The 20171-nt window shown below is 43.2% G+C and overlaps 1 protein-coding gene across 2 annotated transcripts in view; it reads right to left on the reverse strand.

Moving 5' to 3' along the window:
* The window catches only part of grik4 (glutamate receptor, ionotropic, kainate 4), a 92273-nt gene that overhangs the window by 55754 nt on the left and 16348 nt on the right, over window positions 1-20171 (reverse strand). For both annotated transcript variants that reach the window (XM_061216766.1, XM_061216767.1), the window contains exons 2-3: window positions 14433-14597; window positions 9343-9440 (exon numbers count right to left, since the gene is read on the reverse strand). In XM_061216766.1, coding sequence (XP_061072750.1) covers window positions 9343-9440; window positions 14433-14597 — 263 coding nt within the window. The remainder of the gene's footprint in view (window positions 1-9342; window positions 9441-14432; window positions 14598-20171) is intronic.

The raw sequence follows: 20171 nt of genomic DNA on the forward strand, positions 1-20171 counted from the left end.
CTAACAGAATTAGATGCATGCGTGGCAGGATGGTGAAAGGCTAGCTAGGTTAGAGGTAGGTGAGCCATGTGGTATTAGGTTTAGGGAGAGGAGCACTACGGTTGGTTAGAGGTACAGTACAGGAAGGTGAGGTTGGTGAGGTAGCAATAATAGGGTTAAGAGCAGTTGTAGGAAAGGCCTTTCTTTTGTAGCCTAATTTAGGATTGAGTATGTGTGTGCCTGTGTAAGAATGTTGCAGAAAAAGACATATTTATTTGGATATTTTGTCAGAGAAGATTGTGTGTGATGGACATTCTCTTTCCTGAGCTCTCCATGTAAGCCCAGCTAAAAGAAAACTGATAAGAGCTGTACCTGCTTGGGATATTCAGCTGAACCACATAATACTGGACACATATAATAATATATAATATGTAAGTCATCTCAAGGATCTCATCATTACCTCTACTACTATAGCACGGGCGCTAGGACTCACACACACGCCTAATACAAATGAAACTCACAGAATAATGATGTTCCAATGAATGGAGGAGAGGATTAATTTTTGTGGTATCCTTTAGAAGGTGGTACCCTTACATAAAAAGTGTTAATGTGCTCACTCTCCTGACCCGTGTATCAATCGCACAAAACATCACGGGCAGGCTTTCAGGCTGTAAATGAGAACCATTCGGAAGTCAAGGTCATTCCGTCTGCCCAATCAGCAACTGCCATCCAGAGATCTGCTCTGCACTGAATCTGCACTGAGGAAGGGGGACACACATTTCCCAGTTATTTAAATGTTTCCATTAAAAAGCAAACCAAAGCTGATAAGTGTGCCATTGCAACTGCCACAGACACAGCTACAGACAGTGACACATTCACGTTCACAGACGCACCTAAATACAGCCTGTGGACACATTCATTTTCACAGTCAGACACATACTGCATAGACACAGGCACACATATAGTCACAGACATAGACACACTGTCAGTCTATTTTCAAATGCTTTGATATATTCCTGTGATACAGCCAAAAAAAAGATTTTTGCATTGAAAAGGTTTGCATTTTAAGCACTGGCTTGGCTAATCTATCATAATCATGAGTGTCAATCACTCCATGAAAACAAATATGGAGTGTGAAGAAAAGTAGTTTTTATTGCAATAACACACATTTACCTAGAGGGTTTTATAAAAATTGCACATTTGATTAAACTTGGCTGTTTTCCTATTTCATTGCTCCTCAAATAAAGAGCAATTCCTGTGGTTAATAATCTTGCAGTCTACAGACTAGCTGTAGAATTTTTTAAGAGTTAAATGTATTCCTCCGTACGATTGTCAGTAGAAGACTAAATGCAGGTACGACTTTGTTTCAAATAGGTAATTTAATATATATTAACAAGAACTAACAACTGAGGGAAAATCTAAACACTTATACCCTGTCCCAATGGAAACAATGGACCAAATGGCCATAAATTAAAACACATCACATAAAGTGATTACATCAGGTGGGGGGAGGAACAAGTTGTGGGAAATTGGACTGAGGGAAGGGGTAAATAGGGTTGTAGATTGACTAACTACAATGTGAGATACTTGGGGAGGGGGGGGGGGGGGGGGGAAGGGGGGGTTGGCTGTACTGGACTTGCCTTCCATGTTTTCCAACACTAGCGTGTTCAAAACTTCACTTAACAAAGCTTTCTCTTGAAAATTGGAACTCCTCCAGTATACACATTACGGCCAAACCTGAGTGAGCTGTTCGGTTTAATATTCTCTTTAATATTGTATGAGGCAAATGTTCCATTAAATAGGTACATACCTAAGCAAAGATTAACAAATCTGCTGTCTTAGCTTTCCTACATTATATGCTAGACTCACCGCATGCATGTATAAAGAAGAGGAAGAATACAGATAAGAGAATTTCTGCAGATTTCCCTGGACCATCGGTGTCTAATTATGTGGATCAAATGTGTAATTGTGAGTAATCATTTGGATCTAGTTGAACATTGTAAGATTGTTGATGGACCTGCTTGTGAATATATGAGGCACTTAAACAGAGAAGATTCTGTTCAGTCACCTTCAAACTGCAGAACACACTCAGTTCACCTGCAACAGCTACACCAGGAGCATTTCATTAGTGGGGTCATGTGACTGATGTCCCCTGATGTCATTGGCTACTGACATGCCCAGAAAGGTCATTAGTGTGGCATGTCACCTTGAAAATAATGATTGGGGGAATGTGACCTTTCCCCAAGTGGAAGAGGACATTTCCCTGTGGAAAGCCCCACCCCTCTGCTTCTGCCACCCCTCAGGACTTAAAGCACTCTGCTGGATATTCACTTAATCTAAAAAAATGGGGAATGGGTGGCATATTTATGTTGACACACCAACCACACCATACAAATCTCTGCTGTCAACTGACATTTTGAATACTTTCCACATAAAATTACTTGATTGGGATAAGCTCAATGGCCTTCTGGTGTCAGAACTGAAACACCATTTATAATTCAGGAGAAATCGTGGTGTTGTTGAAGACAAGGTGTTATATTAAAAAAACATACCTGGCATGAGCCAACTACATTTTTAGCTGTACTGCACCTGCATATATTTCCATAATATTTCACCACTGAGGTATAGTAGAATATTCTAGGTTTTGCAGAAACTAGCTAATGTCCACATGGGTTAACATTATAGATGTGCAGAATGAAATGTGACAAGTCATTATGCTGCATGTCAGACTATGTCGTGACACATCCCTGGCCTTGTGTAAACAGTCTGATGCTTACCACCGGTAATAATGTTTACCACTGGAATCGTGAACACGGCTGTAATTGTCACCCCTGGAATGTGTGTGTGTGTGTGTGTGTGCTTGTTTATGTCACGTTTCAGGTCTGTCTCGCCATGTTTTATGTTTATTCATGTTGTCTTAGTCATGTAGTGTCTTATCATGTATTATGTTAGTCTAGGTTCGTCATGTTGTTTAGTTATGTTTCGTTACGATTTATTTTCTTGTCATGTCTAGTTATGTTTCGTACGATTATATTACCTTGTTATGTTGATTGGTTATCGTCTTAGTTTCGCTTTGTGTTATGTTTTTATTTATGTTTATTGTTACGTTAACTGGTCGTTGTTTATGCATACACTTTTACATGTCTTTCCGCAAACCTTGCGTTCCGCCTTTTCTCTCTCTCTCCTTCTGTCATTCACTCCCTAAGTGTTTCCATTTGTCTATTTACTAAAACTACTAACGCTAGATCAGGATTGGGTAGAAACTAACAAACTAATCATGTGTTCATGTTACCTTACGTTTCTCGTGCATGTCATTTACTCATTTACTAATGCTAGGGCAGGATAGGTTTATTACTAACGATTACTAATCTCCTTGTTAAACTTGTCATCCATCGCACCTGTTTTCCATTTATAACCCAGTCGCGCAACTGTTCTTCGCGAAATTGTCTGCCTCTAGTCTTACTACGCAACTCTTGAGCATTTTTTCTGATTGATTCACGTTAAGATCCAAGCCTGTTTACCGACTATTGTTTATTGATTTCTGTTTCGTTTACCATCGTTTTGTTTTTGACCACGTTCTCGCCTACCGTCTTTGTACTTTTGCCTCGCTGATTGTTTTATGGTTTCGACTTCCGCATCGCCCTCGACTACGACTCTGCCTGCCGTCCGCCTGTACATCTGCCCTGCTGACAGCTCTCCTGCTACCGGACCTCCCTGCACGTTTACCGACTACGAGTTTGCCTCTTCCCTCGGCACCGTGCTTTTTGTTTGTTTATCGTTTGTTTGGCTGGATCTACGTGTATGGACTTTGCTTGTTGTGACTACGCTCCTGGGATTCGTCCCAAATAAAGCCCTGACGGGACTTTATTCCATTATTGTTTCTGAGTCGTGCATTTTGGGTCCAACCCCCACGCACAATTTCGCCAGAATGGACCCTGCTGACTCAACCACCATGTTCTACGCACTCCAGGAACAAGGCGCCATTGTCCAGCAACACTCACAAGGAATCTCCGAACTTCGTCTGGAGATTCGTGAGCTGTGTGCGGAGATGAGGAGACTCGCCATCGCGGTCCAGCCACACCCACTGGAGGAACCTGCCAACCCGCCTGCACCTCTACCTTCCCACCCCATGGGAACCTGGCAATTCCAGGAGCCACAACAACCCCCCCCGGAGAGGTTCGGCAGAGAACCGGAGAGATGCAAGGCGTTCCTGCTCCAGTGCGACTTTGTGTTCAGACAGCAACCTCAGACCTACAACAGCGATGACCGCCGGATCGGCTACGTGATGGGATTACTGAAGGGGAGAGCCTTGGACTGGGCGACAGCTGTGTGGTCCGGGGGGTCATTCCCTCCCCGGTACCCGGAGTTCGCCGAGGAGATCCGCAAGGTTTTCCAGCATGCTTCCAGTGACCAAGAGCCATCCCAACGTCTGATCGCCCTTCGCCAAGGCAGGAGAACTGCGGCGGACCATTCTATCGAGTTCCGTACTCTCGCGGCAGCCACCAGCTGGAATGATGCAGCGTTGGCTAACCTGTTCCTGGCCAGCCTGAGTGAGGCACTCCAGGACGAGTTGGCACGTCTCGAACCCATCATTCAGTTCGACCCACTGCCATCCGTTTGGACAACCGTGCCAGACAATGCCGGATTGAGAGACAGGTCCCACCCACCCAGGCATACCCCAGGCGAGGGTTAAGTCCCCGACCGGAGGAGAAGCTAGCCGAAGGAGTCGAACCCATGGACCTTTCCCGTGCAGGCATGAAAGTATCGCCTGAGGAACGGACACGTCGGAGAGCAACCGGTTCCTGCTTCTATTGTGGGAGGCTGGAACACACCCAAGTTCGGTGCACCCTCCGGTCCAAGAACTCTGCCTCATCTGTTTAGGTGAAAGTGCTCAACAGATATGAAGGCGCTGCCAGGAACGACCATCGCTCCACGCTTACGGCCATGTTGATGCTTCCCGACAGAGCAATCCAGGTTAACGCGTTGGTGGATTCTGGAGCTGACACGAACCTCATTGACGAAATGATGGCCATGGAATTGGACATTCCCACCCTCCCACTACCCCACCCCGAGAATGCTCGGTCATTGGACGGAAAGACGTTCTGCCGCATGACCCACATCACCAAACCCATTCAGCTGATCATTTCTGGAAACCACCACGAGATGATTCAGTTCTGTGTCATCTGGTCCCCTAACGACCAGCTCATTTTGGGATTACCCTGGCTCCAGAGACACAACCCCACCATTGACTGGAGCTCATGCCAGATTCAAGCCTGGAGTCGTGAGTGTCACCAATCCTGCCTACGATCCGCTCCTGCACCAGCAGAGGGTGCACCCAACCCACCACAGGTCCCCAAGCCCTCCCTGGAGAAGGTGCCCACCCCTTACCATGACCTAGGCACGGTCTTCTCCAAGACACAGGCACAGACGCTTCCCCCTCATCGACCCTACGACTGCGCCATCGAGCTGCTACCCGGTTCCACACTCCCCTCAAGCTGTTTATACAAAGTCTCCAGACCTGAGAGGAAGGCCATGGAGAAATACATCCGGGACTGCCTAGCCAATGGACTGATTCGCCCATCCTCCTCACCTGTGGGCGCCGGGTTCTTCTTTGTGCAGAAGAAGGATGGCTCATTGCGTCCCTGTATTGACTTCAGAGAACTTAACAACATTACAATAAAAAACAAATACCCTCTGCCATTGATGGACTCTGCCTTTCACCCTCTACACGATGCCACGATCTTCACCAAGTTAGACCTACGCAATGCCTACCACCTGGTTCGTATCCGAGAAGGTGATGAGTGGAAAACCGCCTTCAATACCTCCCTTGGACACTTTGAGTACCTGGTCATGCCATTCGGCCTCACTAACGCACCTGCTGTGTTCCAGGCGCTAGTCAATGATGTTCTTCGGGACTTACTGGGCCGACACGTATTTGTTTACCTGGACGACATTCTAATTTACTCTACCAATGCCAAGGAACATGAGATTCACGTCAGGCAAGTTCTCCAGAGACTTTTGGAGAACAAATTGTTTGTCAAGGCGGAGAAGTGTGTTTTCCACACCGACACTGTCGAGTTCCTTGGCTTCATTCTGGAGAAGGGACAGATCAGGGCGGATCCCAAGAAGATTCAAGCGGTCACTGACTGGCCTACGCCTTCCACCCGGAAACAACTCCAACGCTTCTTGGGATTCGCCAACTTTTACCGCAGATTCGTAAGATCATACAGCCAAGTTGTCTCCCCCCTCACCAAGCTCACATCCACTGCCATGCCATTCCGTTGGGGCCCTGAAGCAGATGGGGCATTTGTAAAAATTAAGAGACTGTTCTCTACCGCCCCTATCCTGGTGCACCCCGATCCCACTCGCCAGTTTATTGTGGAGACTGATGCCTCTGACACTGGGGTGGGAGCCGTGCTGTCACAAGTCTCTGCCTCCGACAACCGGTTACACCCATGTGCCTTCTTCTCCAAGAAGCTCTCACCAGTGGAGAGAAATTATGACGTGGGAAATCGAGAACTCCTCGCAGTCAAACTGGCACTAGAGGAGTGGAGGCATTGGCTGGAGGGATCCGAGAAGTCTTTCATCATCTGGACCGACCATAAGAACTTGGCGTACCTCCAGACGGCCAAAAGACTGAACTCACGCCAAGCCAGATGGGCGCTGTTCTTCGGAAGATTCAACTTCACTCTCACTTACCGCCCGGGTTCTAAGAACGTCAAGCCAGATGCCCTATCCCGACAATTCGACACCTGTCCTGAGCGTGAGGCACCTGAGAACATCCTCCCGGGTTCCTGCACTGTCGCATCCGTAACCTGGAAAATTGAGGCTGTTATCCAGAGGGCTCTACGGGAGGAACCCGATCCCAGGTCCAACCCAGGAATACGCCTCTATGTCCCATCAGCTGCTCGGACACAGGTGCTCCAATGGGCTCATTCATCTCCCCTGTCCTGCCATCCTGGCTTTACCCGCACTTTGGCGGTGCTTAAGCGAAAGTTCTGGTGGAGCACCATGATCCCCGACACCAGACACTTCATCAAGGCATGCACCACCTTCCCCCTTCCGAAGGTAACACCACCATCCTCACCGTGGTGGATCGATTTAGTAAAGCAGCCCACTTCATCCCCCTACCTGGATTACCCACCTCCCAAGAGACTGCGGACGTTCTGATTAAGGAAGTGTTCCGCATCCACGGAATCCCCTCAGACATTGTATCCGACCGGGGCCCACAATTCATCTCTCAAGTGTGGAAAGCTTTCTGTCTGGCCCTCGGTGCCATGGCCACCCTCTCATCCGGCTATCACCCCCAGTCCAATGGGCAAACCGAGAGGGCCAACCAGGATTTGGGAGCCGCACTTCGTTGTGTCTCAACCCAGAATCCGGCTTCTTGGAGCAAGATGCTCACCTGGGTTGAGTACGCGCACAACACCCCACCCTGCGCCGCCACCGGAAAGTCTCCCTTCGAGATCTCTCTTGGCTACCAACCTCCACTGTTTCCTGACCAGGAAGCCGAGATTGCTGTTCCCTCCCTCGCCACCCACATGAAGCGCTGTGCTAAGATCTGGAGGGATGCCAAGGCCGCGCTCTTACGCACGGCAGATCGTAATCGGCGCTTTGCTGATCGCCACCGCACACCAGCACCAGCCTACAAACCAGGTGACTCCGTCTGGCTGTCCACTAAGGACATTCCCCTCCAAGCCACATCGCACAAACTACAACCCCGCTTCATTGGCCCCTTTAAGATCCACACCATTATCAATCCATCTTCTGTTAAACTGTCACTCCCCGCTTCACTTAAGATTCACCCTACATTCCACGTTTCATGTATTAAGCCTGTATCCTCTCACCCCCTTTGTCCCCCCGATCCCCCACCCCCTCCCCCCCGCATCATTGATAACCACCCTGCATTCACCGTGAAAAAGCTCTTGAACATTCGTAAGAGGGGCCATGGTGTGCAATATCTGGTTGACTGGGAGGGCTATGGCCCTGAGGAGCGTTCCTGGGTAGCTCCCAGTCTCATCCTAGATAAGACATTGATCAATGACTTCCATCGTGACCACCCTGATAAATTCCAAGGACCGCCAGGAGTCGGTCGTTAAGGGGGGGGTCCTGTCACGTTTCAGGTCTGTCTCGCCATGTTTTATGTTTATTCATGTTGTCTTAGTCACGTAGTGTCTTATCATGTATTATGTTAGTCTAGGTTCGTCATGTTGTTTAGTTATGTTTCGTTACGATTTATTTTCTTGTCATGTCTAGTTATGTTTTGTACGATTACATTACCTTGTTATGTTGATTGGTTATCGTCTTAGTTTCGCTTTGTGTTATGTTTTGATTTATGTTTATTGTTACGTTAACTGGTCGTTGTTTATGCATACACTTTTACATGTCTTTCCGCAAACCTTGCGTTCCGCCTTTTCTCTCTCTCTCCTTCTGTCATTCACTCCCTAAGTGTTTCCATTTGTCTATTTACTAAAACTACTAACGCTAGATCAGGATTGGGTAGAAACTAACAAACTAATCATGTGTTCATGTTACCTTACGTTTCTCGTGCATGTCATTTACTAATTTACTAATGCTAGGGCAGGATAGGTTTATTACTAACGATTACTAATCTCCTTGTTAAACTTGTCATCCATCGCACCTGTTTTCCATTTCCTTGCTACGCTCTAACTAATCGTCTACACCTGTCTACACCCGCATTTATAGCCCAGTCGCGCAACTGTTCTTCGCGAAATTGTCTGCCTCTAGTCTTACTACGCAACTCTTGAGCATTTTTTCGGATTGATTCACGTTAAGATCCAAGCCTGTTTACCGACTATTGTTTATTGATTTCTGTTTCGTTTACCATCGTTTTGTTTTTGACCACGTCCTCGCCTACCGTCTTTGTACTTTTGCCTCGCTGATTGTTTTATGGTTTCGACTTCCGCATCGCCCTCGACTACGACTCTGCCTGCCGTCCGCCTGTACATCTGCCCCGCTGACAGCTCTCCTGCTACCGGACCTCCCTGCACGTTTACCGACTACGAGTTTGCCTCTTCCCTCGGCACCGTGCTTTTTGTTTGTTTATCGTTTGTTTGGCTGGATCTACGTGTATGGACTTTGCTTGTTGTGACTACGCTCCTGGGATTCGTCCCAAATAAAGCCCTGACGGGACTTTATTCCATTATTGTTTCTGAGTCGTGCATTTTGGGTCCAACCCCCATGCACCCGTCTCAGTTTACACAGTCTGCTGCAAAGTAATCAGAGTAATCACACACTCACAGTCCATTCAATGTCAAAACACTCGCCATCCCTACAGTATAAACAGCAGCTCACATTTGCTCCTTGTAAACACAAACACAGCTCAGTGCAAACACAGCTCACCTCCTTCTCCCCACAGATGTTGCTGATGATGGAGTTTGATGCTGGGCTGGCAGACGGTCCCAGGACTGCCACCACCCCCTTGGACAGAATCTGGCACACTGAGCAGAGAAAGCACAGGCTGGGTGTCAGTTTAACTGACTGCACAATACACAACATATACAGTACTGTTTTAAAATTTTGGGGTTTTCAAGCTTTACTTTTCCATAAAATAATGAAATGTTTGAGAGATTTTTAAAATATTTAATTCAGTAAAGTAACATATTTAGCAATATACCACTTTTCTGATAAAAACTTGATCACTGCTGTCTGGGATTACCAAAAGAAGAACTCAAATATAGTGAAATAGCCAAAGTATGCAGAAGACCTGTCGCAAGTTTTCTGAAAAGCATTTTGCAATATTACAAAAGGTCACTTTCAAATATTTTGAACAATAGAAAATATATTTGAGGATCAACATATTTTAAATATATAGCAATATACGTTTTTTCTGAGCTTGGCCCCTGTACAGTGCAGACAGAGCTCAACACAGAGACCACTGAACAGCCACTGTGAACAGGGACCAAACTGTCTGACTTTCCTGAAAGATAATAGGCTGGAGCCAGTGCACTGAGCCAAATGCTAAACCAGGGTCACCCCATGCTTAAGCACAGGTACATATGAACTGAAGTGATCAGCAGGCATTAATGCAAATGATAGCACAGAGAGGCTGTAATACTGCTTGTTTTCTTTAAATATTCATCTTTGTGTTTAATTATTAAGCAGTCTGTGAAAGAGACAAGATTTTTTATATTTGCCTCTCACTTCCCTGCACACATTTATCTTTAATCATCCTGCCAACCAACAAGTCATTTCAGTGGTAGAAATAATCCCTATGTTTAAAGGAGGATACCAGGATGGGCGTAGTGGTTTAATTGGCACAGAGATGGTGCAGGAGGGCCAGGTCTGGGAGGGGCGTAGGCTGGGTGGCAGACAGACTGGGGGGAAAATAAACAATGAGGTGACGGGTCCAGGGCAGGAGTTATGTTATACTGTCAATCCACACAGGAGTGACAGGAACTTGGGAGTTAGTGAAGCAGTGAAATGAAATGATTAATAAATAATTCCATTATCACCCACCCACCCAGCCTCCCAGCATGACAGACCAACAAATCTCATTCCAGTACATTTCCGTCCTGCAGCCAGAGTCCACCAAGCCTTCAGAGGGGATTAGAGCAACAGGAAAGCTGCCAGCTGTCAGAAGCCATTTCCATTGGCTGTTGGGAGACCACGGCAACCAAGACTGCCAAAGGTCCTGTCACATGGTTTGTCAATACTGATTTGAGGAGGTTAGTAACTTCTTCTGAAGTGACCAAACCAGAAGAAAGTTCAATAAAAAAGGCAATAAACATGACCTATGTTGTCCCTCAAACTTATCATGATTGCCAAGCATTTTACAATAATGTCCTAGCTGAATGTTACAGCCATGCAGCCCTGTCTAAAACAGATATTCTTTATCTCAGGGCTTTTAAACATTTTCTGACACAGGGAGACCCACCCAAGGCATCCAAGGCTCCTCTAACAGAATTTAAAAGGGGTTATATTAACCCTTTCTACTTTGGCCCCCTAGAAGGCAATTTCAGTCTATTTTGTACTAATCCTATAAAAGTGTCAATATCTCAAAAACGATGTACTGCACACACATGGTTGAAGACTTAAAGTAAAGAAGAGGCTTGTACCATTCAGAAATCACAGACAAAACAAAGATACATTTGAGACAGAACAACATGTCAGAGCATGTACATTCAGTGTTCAAGAAGGGTACATAAAAATACAAAACAAATACAAAATTCCTTTTGTTTTTATTGGTTTACACTGAATATCAAAATTTCTGAGGACCAACACAGAATCTCTTTGTGCACAAACTTGATCTCAATGTGTGTAGTACAAGATTTGGTTAAGATATTTACAAACATTCAAATTCCACGTGGGCTTTCAAAAACTGCACCCAGATGTCCCCAAAACTTCTCCTAATACAAAACATCAGCACATATTTTTGTCCAGACACATGAATGATGAATGAACTTTATTTCAAAATGAGGTTAACCAGAGCCCTGTTTGCACCATCAGCCAGTAAAATGTCAGGTTTATCAGTAGCAAGTCCAATGCAAACGCTCACTTGGTCTGTAGAAGAAGCGTGCCATGTTTTAAATTAGTTTGCGACGGAAATTACTTAGCACCCCCTGCGACCCTGTTCAGGATAAGCGGGTTAGGATAATGAACAAATGAAAGACGACATTTGCTTAGGTATAGTCCCGGGAAAGATAGATTTTTCCTGAAAATGCCTGAACAGATTACGCACTTCAACGTTAGTCAGAAAACAGTCATAGCTTCATAGCCATAGCCAGATATGTGGTTCCATAAATAAGTCTGCTTCGAATAATTAGCAAAACAAACTTATATTTCCACCAAACTGAAAATATGAAAATATACGGACATGCAATAAAAGTGAGTTACAATGTTGTCATTTTTGCAACTTCTGAATTGTATATATTTGTTATTATATTGGAACATTATTTTTTTGACATAGAGAAATGGCATCAGGATTGTTAGAATATGTATTTTATTGTCTCTGAATCGGTCAGTCCTGTAAGCCATTAACATGGCATGGGTGCACCTGCTGTATTATTGCCCTGCTTTGCAAATAAGAGGCAGATACAAATCTAAAGTGCTGTTCTGGCAAGCGAAGAGTCTTTTTAACAAACGGGGATCGCTGTCTTGTGGTATTTTATTTTTATTATCTTATAAATATGAACACAACAATAATTTGGGACGTTGACGATTCAATATAAATATAAAAAAGGTTTTATATTTAGAAATATTTTATAAAATCCCCTTACAGTATAGTCAAGTCAGGCCAGAGACCTTTAAGGACCCCCGCTGAAAATGGTTGGCATTTATATAGCACCTTCATCCAAAGCTTCTCAATTGATGCTCCTCATTCATACACACACACACACACACACACACACCAACAGCAATTGGCTGCCAGACAAGGCACCAACCAGCTCATCAGGAGCATTTAGGGGTTAGGTGTCTTGCTCAGGGACACTTCGACACACCCTGAGGAGGGCCGGAGGTCCTGTTTATTTCAGCAGTCTCAAATAAAGAATTAAATTGCATGTGTGTGTGTGTGTGTGTGTGTGTGTGTGTGTGCGCGCGCGTAGAGAACAGACATGCACAGATCCAGTGACATTTATCTATAAAATGGGCTTTCAAACTTGATACTACAAACTGCTGTGTATGCTGGTTTTTGTAACTAGTTTTAGTCTCTTGATCAATTAAATTATTTGTTTATACTGTTCTTGGTATCCAGGGCATTGCTTTTATAATTGTAGTTTTTTTTTTAAGTGAAGGCATCTAGATGAATGCACAGCACAGTGAGGGCTCAAATTGCTGTGGAGTGCTTTCATAGAAATTACCAGTGTTTGGACTGGCTAACAATGTTGTTATGTGAGTACTGTAAGAAGTGACTAATGGTTTTAATGCGTTAGCGGTGTTAGAACTGGCAAACAGTGTTAATGCAGCATTAGAGGTGACTAACAGTGTTAGCGGTGTTAGAAGGGACTAACAGTGTTAGCGGTGTTAGAAGGGGCTAACAGTGTTAGCACGTTAGTGGTGTTAGAAGGGACTAACAGTGTTAGCACGTTAGCGGTGTTAGAAGGGACTAATAGTGTTAGCGGTGTTAGAAGAGACTAACAGCGTTAGCACGTTCACAGTATTAGAAGCGATAGCAGCCAACATGGGGCAGAACTGCATCCATCGCAGCAGGTAGAGAGAGTGAAAGGTTGACTGGCTCTGTGGAACACCCGACGAGGTGTGGAATCTGTTGGGTTCCTGAACATCACTCAATAGAAGGAAGTTTCCCATACTTGTGACTTAAAGCTGTAAAGACTGCTGTGTTATGGCTGGAATTAATGAGGTCAAATACAGCCAGACACAGGCCAGGCTCAACTTTGCAATATTTCCCAGGCACCATCCTCTCTGCCTGCTGGCTGCAGCACAAACAGTGAAACAGCATTACAGTCAACAGCCCACACTCCTGCTCCTCTACAGGGCTGACCAGCTCACAGCGCTCCATTCTGACTGCCCCTGACAAGATGGCTGCTTTTAATGGCTTTCACATCATTTCACTTCTATCATCATTCATTAATTTCATTTTATGCATATTCTAATTCCAATAGTAAGCAATTCTCAAGTATAACATATACAATGACAAATTCACCTAACAATATCAATAATAATATTGATGACTGTAGGAAGATATCATAACTGGAGTGTAGACCCTGTTTCACAATTTCCTGTAGGCAGACCTCTTAAAATTATTCCTTAGAATTCCTCTACACTTACTGCAAAAATGACTGAATAATCACATTTCCTTTCATCACATATCTTTCATGTATCTTTATCCCATGCTGATATTTCATATCAACTTCGCTTTAATCCAAACCATATTTAATACCTGCATATTAAATGTACCTCTGCTTTAATAAGCATAAGACCGTATGGCGTTTATTAATTCAGATATAAACGGTATGACAATATATTAATATATCTGATCTGATATGGTTTAATGGAATAGTAATGGAATTAATGGATGGTGCCATGTTTTATTACTGATGGTAATGTTGGTATGCTGTCCAGCTTGATGATGGCTGGTAAAGATATTTGCTATTATACAAGTTATTATACAAGTTACTCGCATTGTGATTGGCTGAGAGACATTCGATGGTGTGACATCATCACACGATAAGTCACTCCATACGTGGCAAAACCAAACCACAATGTTTACGTTAGGTTGATTAACTGTATCGATAGATTTGGAACCTAGCAACATTTCAGAAGAGCTTTGTTCTGTTGCTAGTGCCATAAGTTTGAGTTACTGTAACGTTTTTATAAACGTGTTGGTAAAACTGTTGTATAATTCAAATATACAAGTCAAAATCGTGACTAACCGTGAGATAATGTCACTGCTGTGCTTATCTATGGCACTTGCACGGTGAGTCACTCCTACTCATGTATAATTGCATAGTTCATTAATGAGCTGGTCTTACTGGTCTCTCCCATCTCGTACTCGCTGTCCCTCAGAAGCTCGAAGATGTCCACCTCCAGCTTGCTGGTTGTGGAGCGGTTGCTGGCTCGATTGAGGCGCTCTTTGGCCAGAGTGATGGCCAGGCGTTCCCCCCGGCTGCACTCCATGGGGTCATCCAGAATGGCAGCTGGGGAAGAACCGGGAAGAACCGGGAAGAACAGGGTCAGAACCTGGTGCCCTCTAGTCACTTATCTCACTTAATATCAGCAACAAATTCAGACCCAAGAAATCTGGGGAGGTGAGATAACTGTAAAATCAACTGCTTTCCTTGATCAATTCAGTGCTGAGTAACAACAAAAGCCAGCAAACCCTGCAGCACTCCAGCCATGAATGAAGACCTCGGGACTAGACCGTTATTAGACCAGGCTTGAGGCGATGTGGCAGCTTGATATTCACAGTGGTGGAGAAAGTGAATGAGGACACCTCTGAACCTAACAATAGTACTTTACCTTCAGGAACACCATCTTAAAATAGAACAAATTCAGATTCTGAGGCAGTGCCTGAGCTGCTTGCCGAAGTCATTTCACAGTAAGAGACGTCTCCTCTGTTTTAGGTTGCAAGCTAACCACAACAAGTAATTAGGAAGCATTTCGATATGGATCCACTGAAGGCAGCAGTATGGTGCCTGGGGCTTATATATTTGTTCTCCATTCTCAACGGGGTAATTGGGTAAATGAGAGGGCAATAGGGGAATAAACCTGTCTTCAGCTCAATTATCAGAGAAACAATGATGCAAAAGCACAAGGCATTTGGTCAAAGTGCAATTAGATACCTCACTGAAAAACGCATACATTTTATGGTTTCGATTTCCAATTATCCGTACAACTTTTCCGTGAAAAAAACCATGAATATCTTTTCCATTGTAGCTCTGAATTTTCACAGAGATATGATATACTGGTTCACTTTAATTGTGAAGATCAACATTTTTTGCAATAGCTTGTGAAGCTCTGCCTGGTGGCTCTGGGAGAGCAAAGTTTGGTTAGGACTTTGTATCAAGTCGTTCAAATTCTCAGCTGTTTGGATCTGGACAGTAACACACTTTCTGGCACTGAAAGAATATCGCTCCCCTTACAGTAAGCAGCCCGCTCTCTGTTGCTGTTTTGGGAAATTGCTTTCTGTTTGCACACTGAGAGCACTAAAGGGCGATTCCCCCATCCTTTGCTCCCCAGTGAGAGTGACAAAGTGCTGGAGATGAGATATAAGAGAGGGTCCTGCCCGGTGCTCCAGAGGGGCTCCACAGAAGCAGGGGCGATGTGGTTGTCTGCTGGCTCGTTAGACCCAGCCACGGAAGGCAGGCACTGTGGATGACCGGTCATGTGACCACGAGGAGAGAAGCAAAGTATCGGGGACCCAAACAGGCTGTTCACAAGCACACTGGGAAGGACAGGCCTGCTATCTTTTTAAAAGATATATTTTAGAGCTTTTTCAGCTTCATTGGAGAGTACAGTGTAGAGAGACAGTAAGAATGGAAGTGAGAGACAGGGATAGACATGTGAAAAGGTCAAGTGGCTGGCGAAGTGACTCACATTGACCATGTGGACAGGACCGCCAGGCCTGCTGTCTTATCCACATCTGAGTAAAGGTGAGTGTGAGCGCAAGCACAACTGGCACCCAGCAAACAGCACTGACAATCAGACAGCCTGATACACAACTACGAGGCCTGGAATTTAAGTTACATTTAAATGATGAAAAACAGATGACAGCCGCAGTAAAAAATGCCACCACAATATTCACGTACGTTTCTGTTGTCACTGATGTCAATATGCTTATATACTGAACTCATAAACTTATATACCTCCAAAATGAGAAAAAAATACATTTCACAAGATAAAAAGGTTTTTATGGAGAAGGAATCAACGCTCAAATCCAAAAATATTAACAAAATCATTGTCGTTTAACAAAGTTAACACACAGCCAACCTCAGACAGGTCTAAAAAAGTGAATTCATCCAGTACAAGTCATTGGTGCTTTTATCTGTAAACAGCAGAGAAACTATTAAACAAACAATCATATGCATGCCACAATATACACTTAACTAGTAACAGAAACTATTATACTCTAAACTATGTACACTTTATGAATTACCTGTGATAAAAAAAAGTTCCACTGACTTTATATATAATAAAAAAACAGCTCCCAACACTAATATACGATTGATATATTCAAGAAACAACTCCCAACATTAATGTACACTTTTCCATTGTAGAAGCAGTTCCCAGCAGTAATATGCTAAAGCACCCTCAGTAGAAAGCTGTATTGCACAGAGCAAAAATCTTAATGACGAGAGGATGAGGTCTCATTGGTAAACTAAACTGAAGTGAGAAATTAAAGTCCACTCCTGAGAGACAATGTTCTTTCTTCAGAAATGAAATTGTTATTTTTGAAATTTCAATAAAAACCAACATGTTTTAAACATATAACAAATATTATACTATATACGATTATGATATTATATATGAGTTCATTGAACTAATTTCGTTCAATATAGTCTGTTAGGTCAATATATCTCATGTATCTCAGGGGAAGCTATTATTATTTTGTTGTAATTATTGTATACAATAATTATAATCTTCTCATTAGCATATCTTTGACAAGCTGAGACAGATGTATTGCTGGAGGTTAACAGTAATGTGTGATGGTGTGACTGTAATTACAGCCTGTACCCTACCCTTGGACTTTTACACTTTCATGAGTGGATGCATTCCTTAATATACTTGGATTGCAAATGTGATCTTTCCCATTCTGGCAAATGGTGTACTGTAGCTCGTCAAGCGAGTCTCTCCATGTGTGTTCTTGATTCATTTTTTTCTCACAGGGAATCATTCCGCACACTTAATAAATTTTAAATTACAGACATTAGCTTGTCATTTCGCCCATAGGAATGCAAATCTCTTCAAATTACTGCACAGATGCCAATTAGCAGGGCTAAATAATGCGTGAGAAAGTAAGAGTGCTTATAATAGTTATAGTCTAAATGTGGGTGGGGGGGTGAGCAGGGACAGTGGGGTATTTGAAGGTTGAAGCCAAAGGCTAAAAGCACTCATGAACAATCTGGTGTTTTTGCATATCTATTCTTCACTGAAATTAAATGTGCCTTTCTTGGGTGAAAAGTAAAGCAACGCAACTTGTATGGTCACCTGATTGTGTCTTCTAAGGAATCTATGTACATTGATTTTTATTAATTTTGCAAGTGGACCCTTTGCTAGAGGGTCAGACAGAATGAAAACACAAGTGCGAAACTACATTGAACTGCCGCACAGACAAATGTACACAGAAATATAAGATAATACAAACAAAAACAAACACTGAAAGGATGAGAGTTCTCTTACAGTAGTGTTACCACTACATTCATTCAGTGGTGGCGACCCGCCACTACAAGCCTCTCGCCCCCACTGCGAGCAGGAAAAGGTAAGGGCATACAATTATCACATTTCTCATCAATAATCTGGTTGCCATTGTTACTGTGTGCAGCAACTGACAAGTACGCTGCAGGAGCGAGACAAACTAACGGGGTACTTCCGTCATCAGTTCTGTAAAAATGTGCAGCAATAAATGGGGATGAGTTTCCAACCACCCAATGCATATGAGGCATAGTTGTTTGAGCTTCAACGGGTCCACCCGATGCACAGTGTCAAAGTGATGTTTTGATATTCTTATCAAATGCCATTTGGCGCATGGTTTAAAAAAACTATTTTAATGTCTTTTGGGAATGCATTGATTACGTGTTTTGCAGGTGGGTAAACGATCTATTACCGACAAAAGCAAAGCCATGCAGTTTGGTTATACATGTATGACATGTCGAAGATCTCTGCACAGATTTTCAATGGGGACTGAGGGGGCCATTCCAAAACCTTCATCTGTCTTTCTTGGAGTTACTTCATGGTTGATTTTGAGATATGCTTTAGATCATTGTTATCTACCCAAATTATCTTCAAGTTCAATGTCTAGACTGACCTTCGAAAATTAGCCTCTAGAATTTCTTGATATTTGGTGGAATCAATTCTTCCGTCCGCTCGCACAATATTTCCGGTGCCCCCAGCTGCCACACAACCCCAAAGCATAATGGATCAACCTCCATGCTTCACAGTTGTTCTTCTTTACAAAGGCTTTATAATTTTTTTTACCAAACGATACCTTCTATGATGGTATCCAAAAAGTTCAATTTTAGATTTGTCAGTCCAAAACACATTCAAAAGGCTTCATGCTTTTTAACATTTTCTTTTGCATACTTCAGATGCTTAATTTTGAGTTGCGGTCATAGGAAAGGCTTCTTTCTGGCAACTCTACCATGTAGGCCTTTGTTGTTTAAAGTATGTTGTATTGTTGTCCTCTGAACAGCTAGACCTGTGCCTGCTACTCTTTTTTGAAGCTCTTTTGCAGTGATGTGTGGGTTCTTCTGAGCATTCCTCTCTGACCATTCTATCTGAACATTTCCTTAGTCTTCCAGACTAAGTGTCTTGACTTTAACTGTTCCATTTTTCTTCCGTTTTTGAATAATGTTTCTGACAGAGCTTTTTGGTAGCCTTCTCCTTCTTTGTGGAAATGAACCATCTTCTAACATCCTTGGACAACTGTTGAGAGGAACCCATGGTTGTTTACACCAGACAGAACAGCCACAGCAGTTGGATATGAATAAAAAGTTCAGACCTGGAATTATATTTACCTGACTCATTGAAGCCCTAATGAGTAAATCACCTGGGTCTGGGTCTGAGTAATCATCTTTTTAAAAAGTAACAGAGAATAATACAAAAGGATTACCAAACTTTTGCACCCAGCTGTTTCCATTTTTTATCATTTATAAACAGTGAAAGTGAAAATAAAAAGCAATCTTGCTTTAGAATTTGCAGAAAGGTCTCATGCTTAAATTTACAGTTCGGTTTGCTTCTGTTCACCAAGATATTGTGAAAGTCTTTTTGACTAGGGGTGCCCAAATGTTTGCATTTCCAATGAATACGATGGGATTTCAAGTCATGAAAAAGTTCCTTTCTGCGTTTTTAGATCACTAAAACTCAGTCTCCCATAATGCTTTCCCTTTCATAGTGACTCAATTTCCTTAATTGGACCATCCTAATGGTTACCGACAGGATGTCTATATTCATTATATTGTGCAGTTTTTAAAATCTGACTTAAATGGCATGATTCTAACGTATTAAAAATAGGACACATTTGTGTAGTCAGTGGCCGAACCGATGTCAAGCAAAAAAAACCCATGGACGCGAATGTGTTGGTACGTCCCGTGAGACTGGCCATTCTAGGATAGGTAATGTCATCTTTGTTGTTGCATGTGGTATACAAACCTGACCGTACACTTGTAACTACAAACATTTTTTTAAAGTAATGAAAAGCTGCTTAGAGATCATTTGCGGATGATCTGGAGCCTTGTAATTTTGTGTTTATAGACTGATTTAATGCTTTATTTGCTTATATGAAGTTGTTGTTGTTGCTGTCTATGATGAAATCCACTAGCATAGGCCATTCACCGGGACTTCCTCTTTATCTCCCAATTTGCCTCCATTGTAAATGCACCCATGACTTCTTCCTCGTGTTGCCATTATGTGAATTCATTATTTGGAACATTAAAGATGTCTTTCTAATTAGAAAGGGACAGCATTATGGGAGGCGGAAATTTAGCCTATCTCTGCGATCTAAAAACGCAGAACATTACTTTTTACCAACTGAAATCCCATCATATTCAGTATAT

Source organism: Conger conger, chromosome 13, assembly GCF_963514075.1.
Source record: "Conger conger chromosome 13, fConCon1.1, whole genome shotgun sequence".
NCBI classification, from domain to species: Eukaryota; Metazoa; Chordata; class Actinopteri; order Anguilliformes; family Congridae; genus Conger; species Conger conger.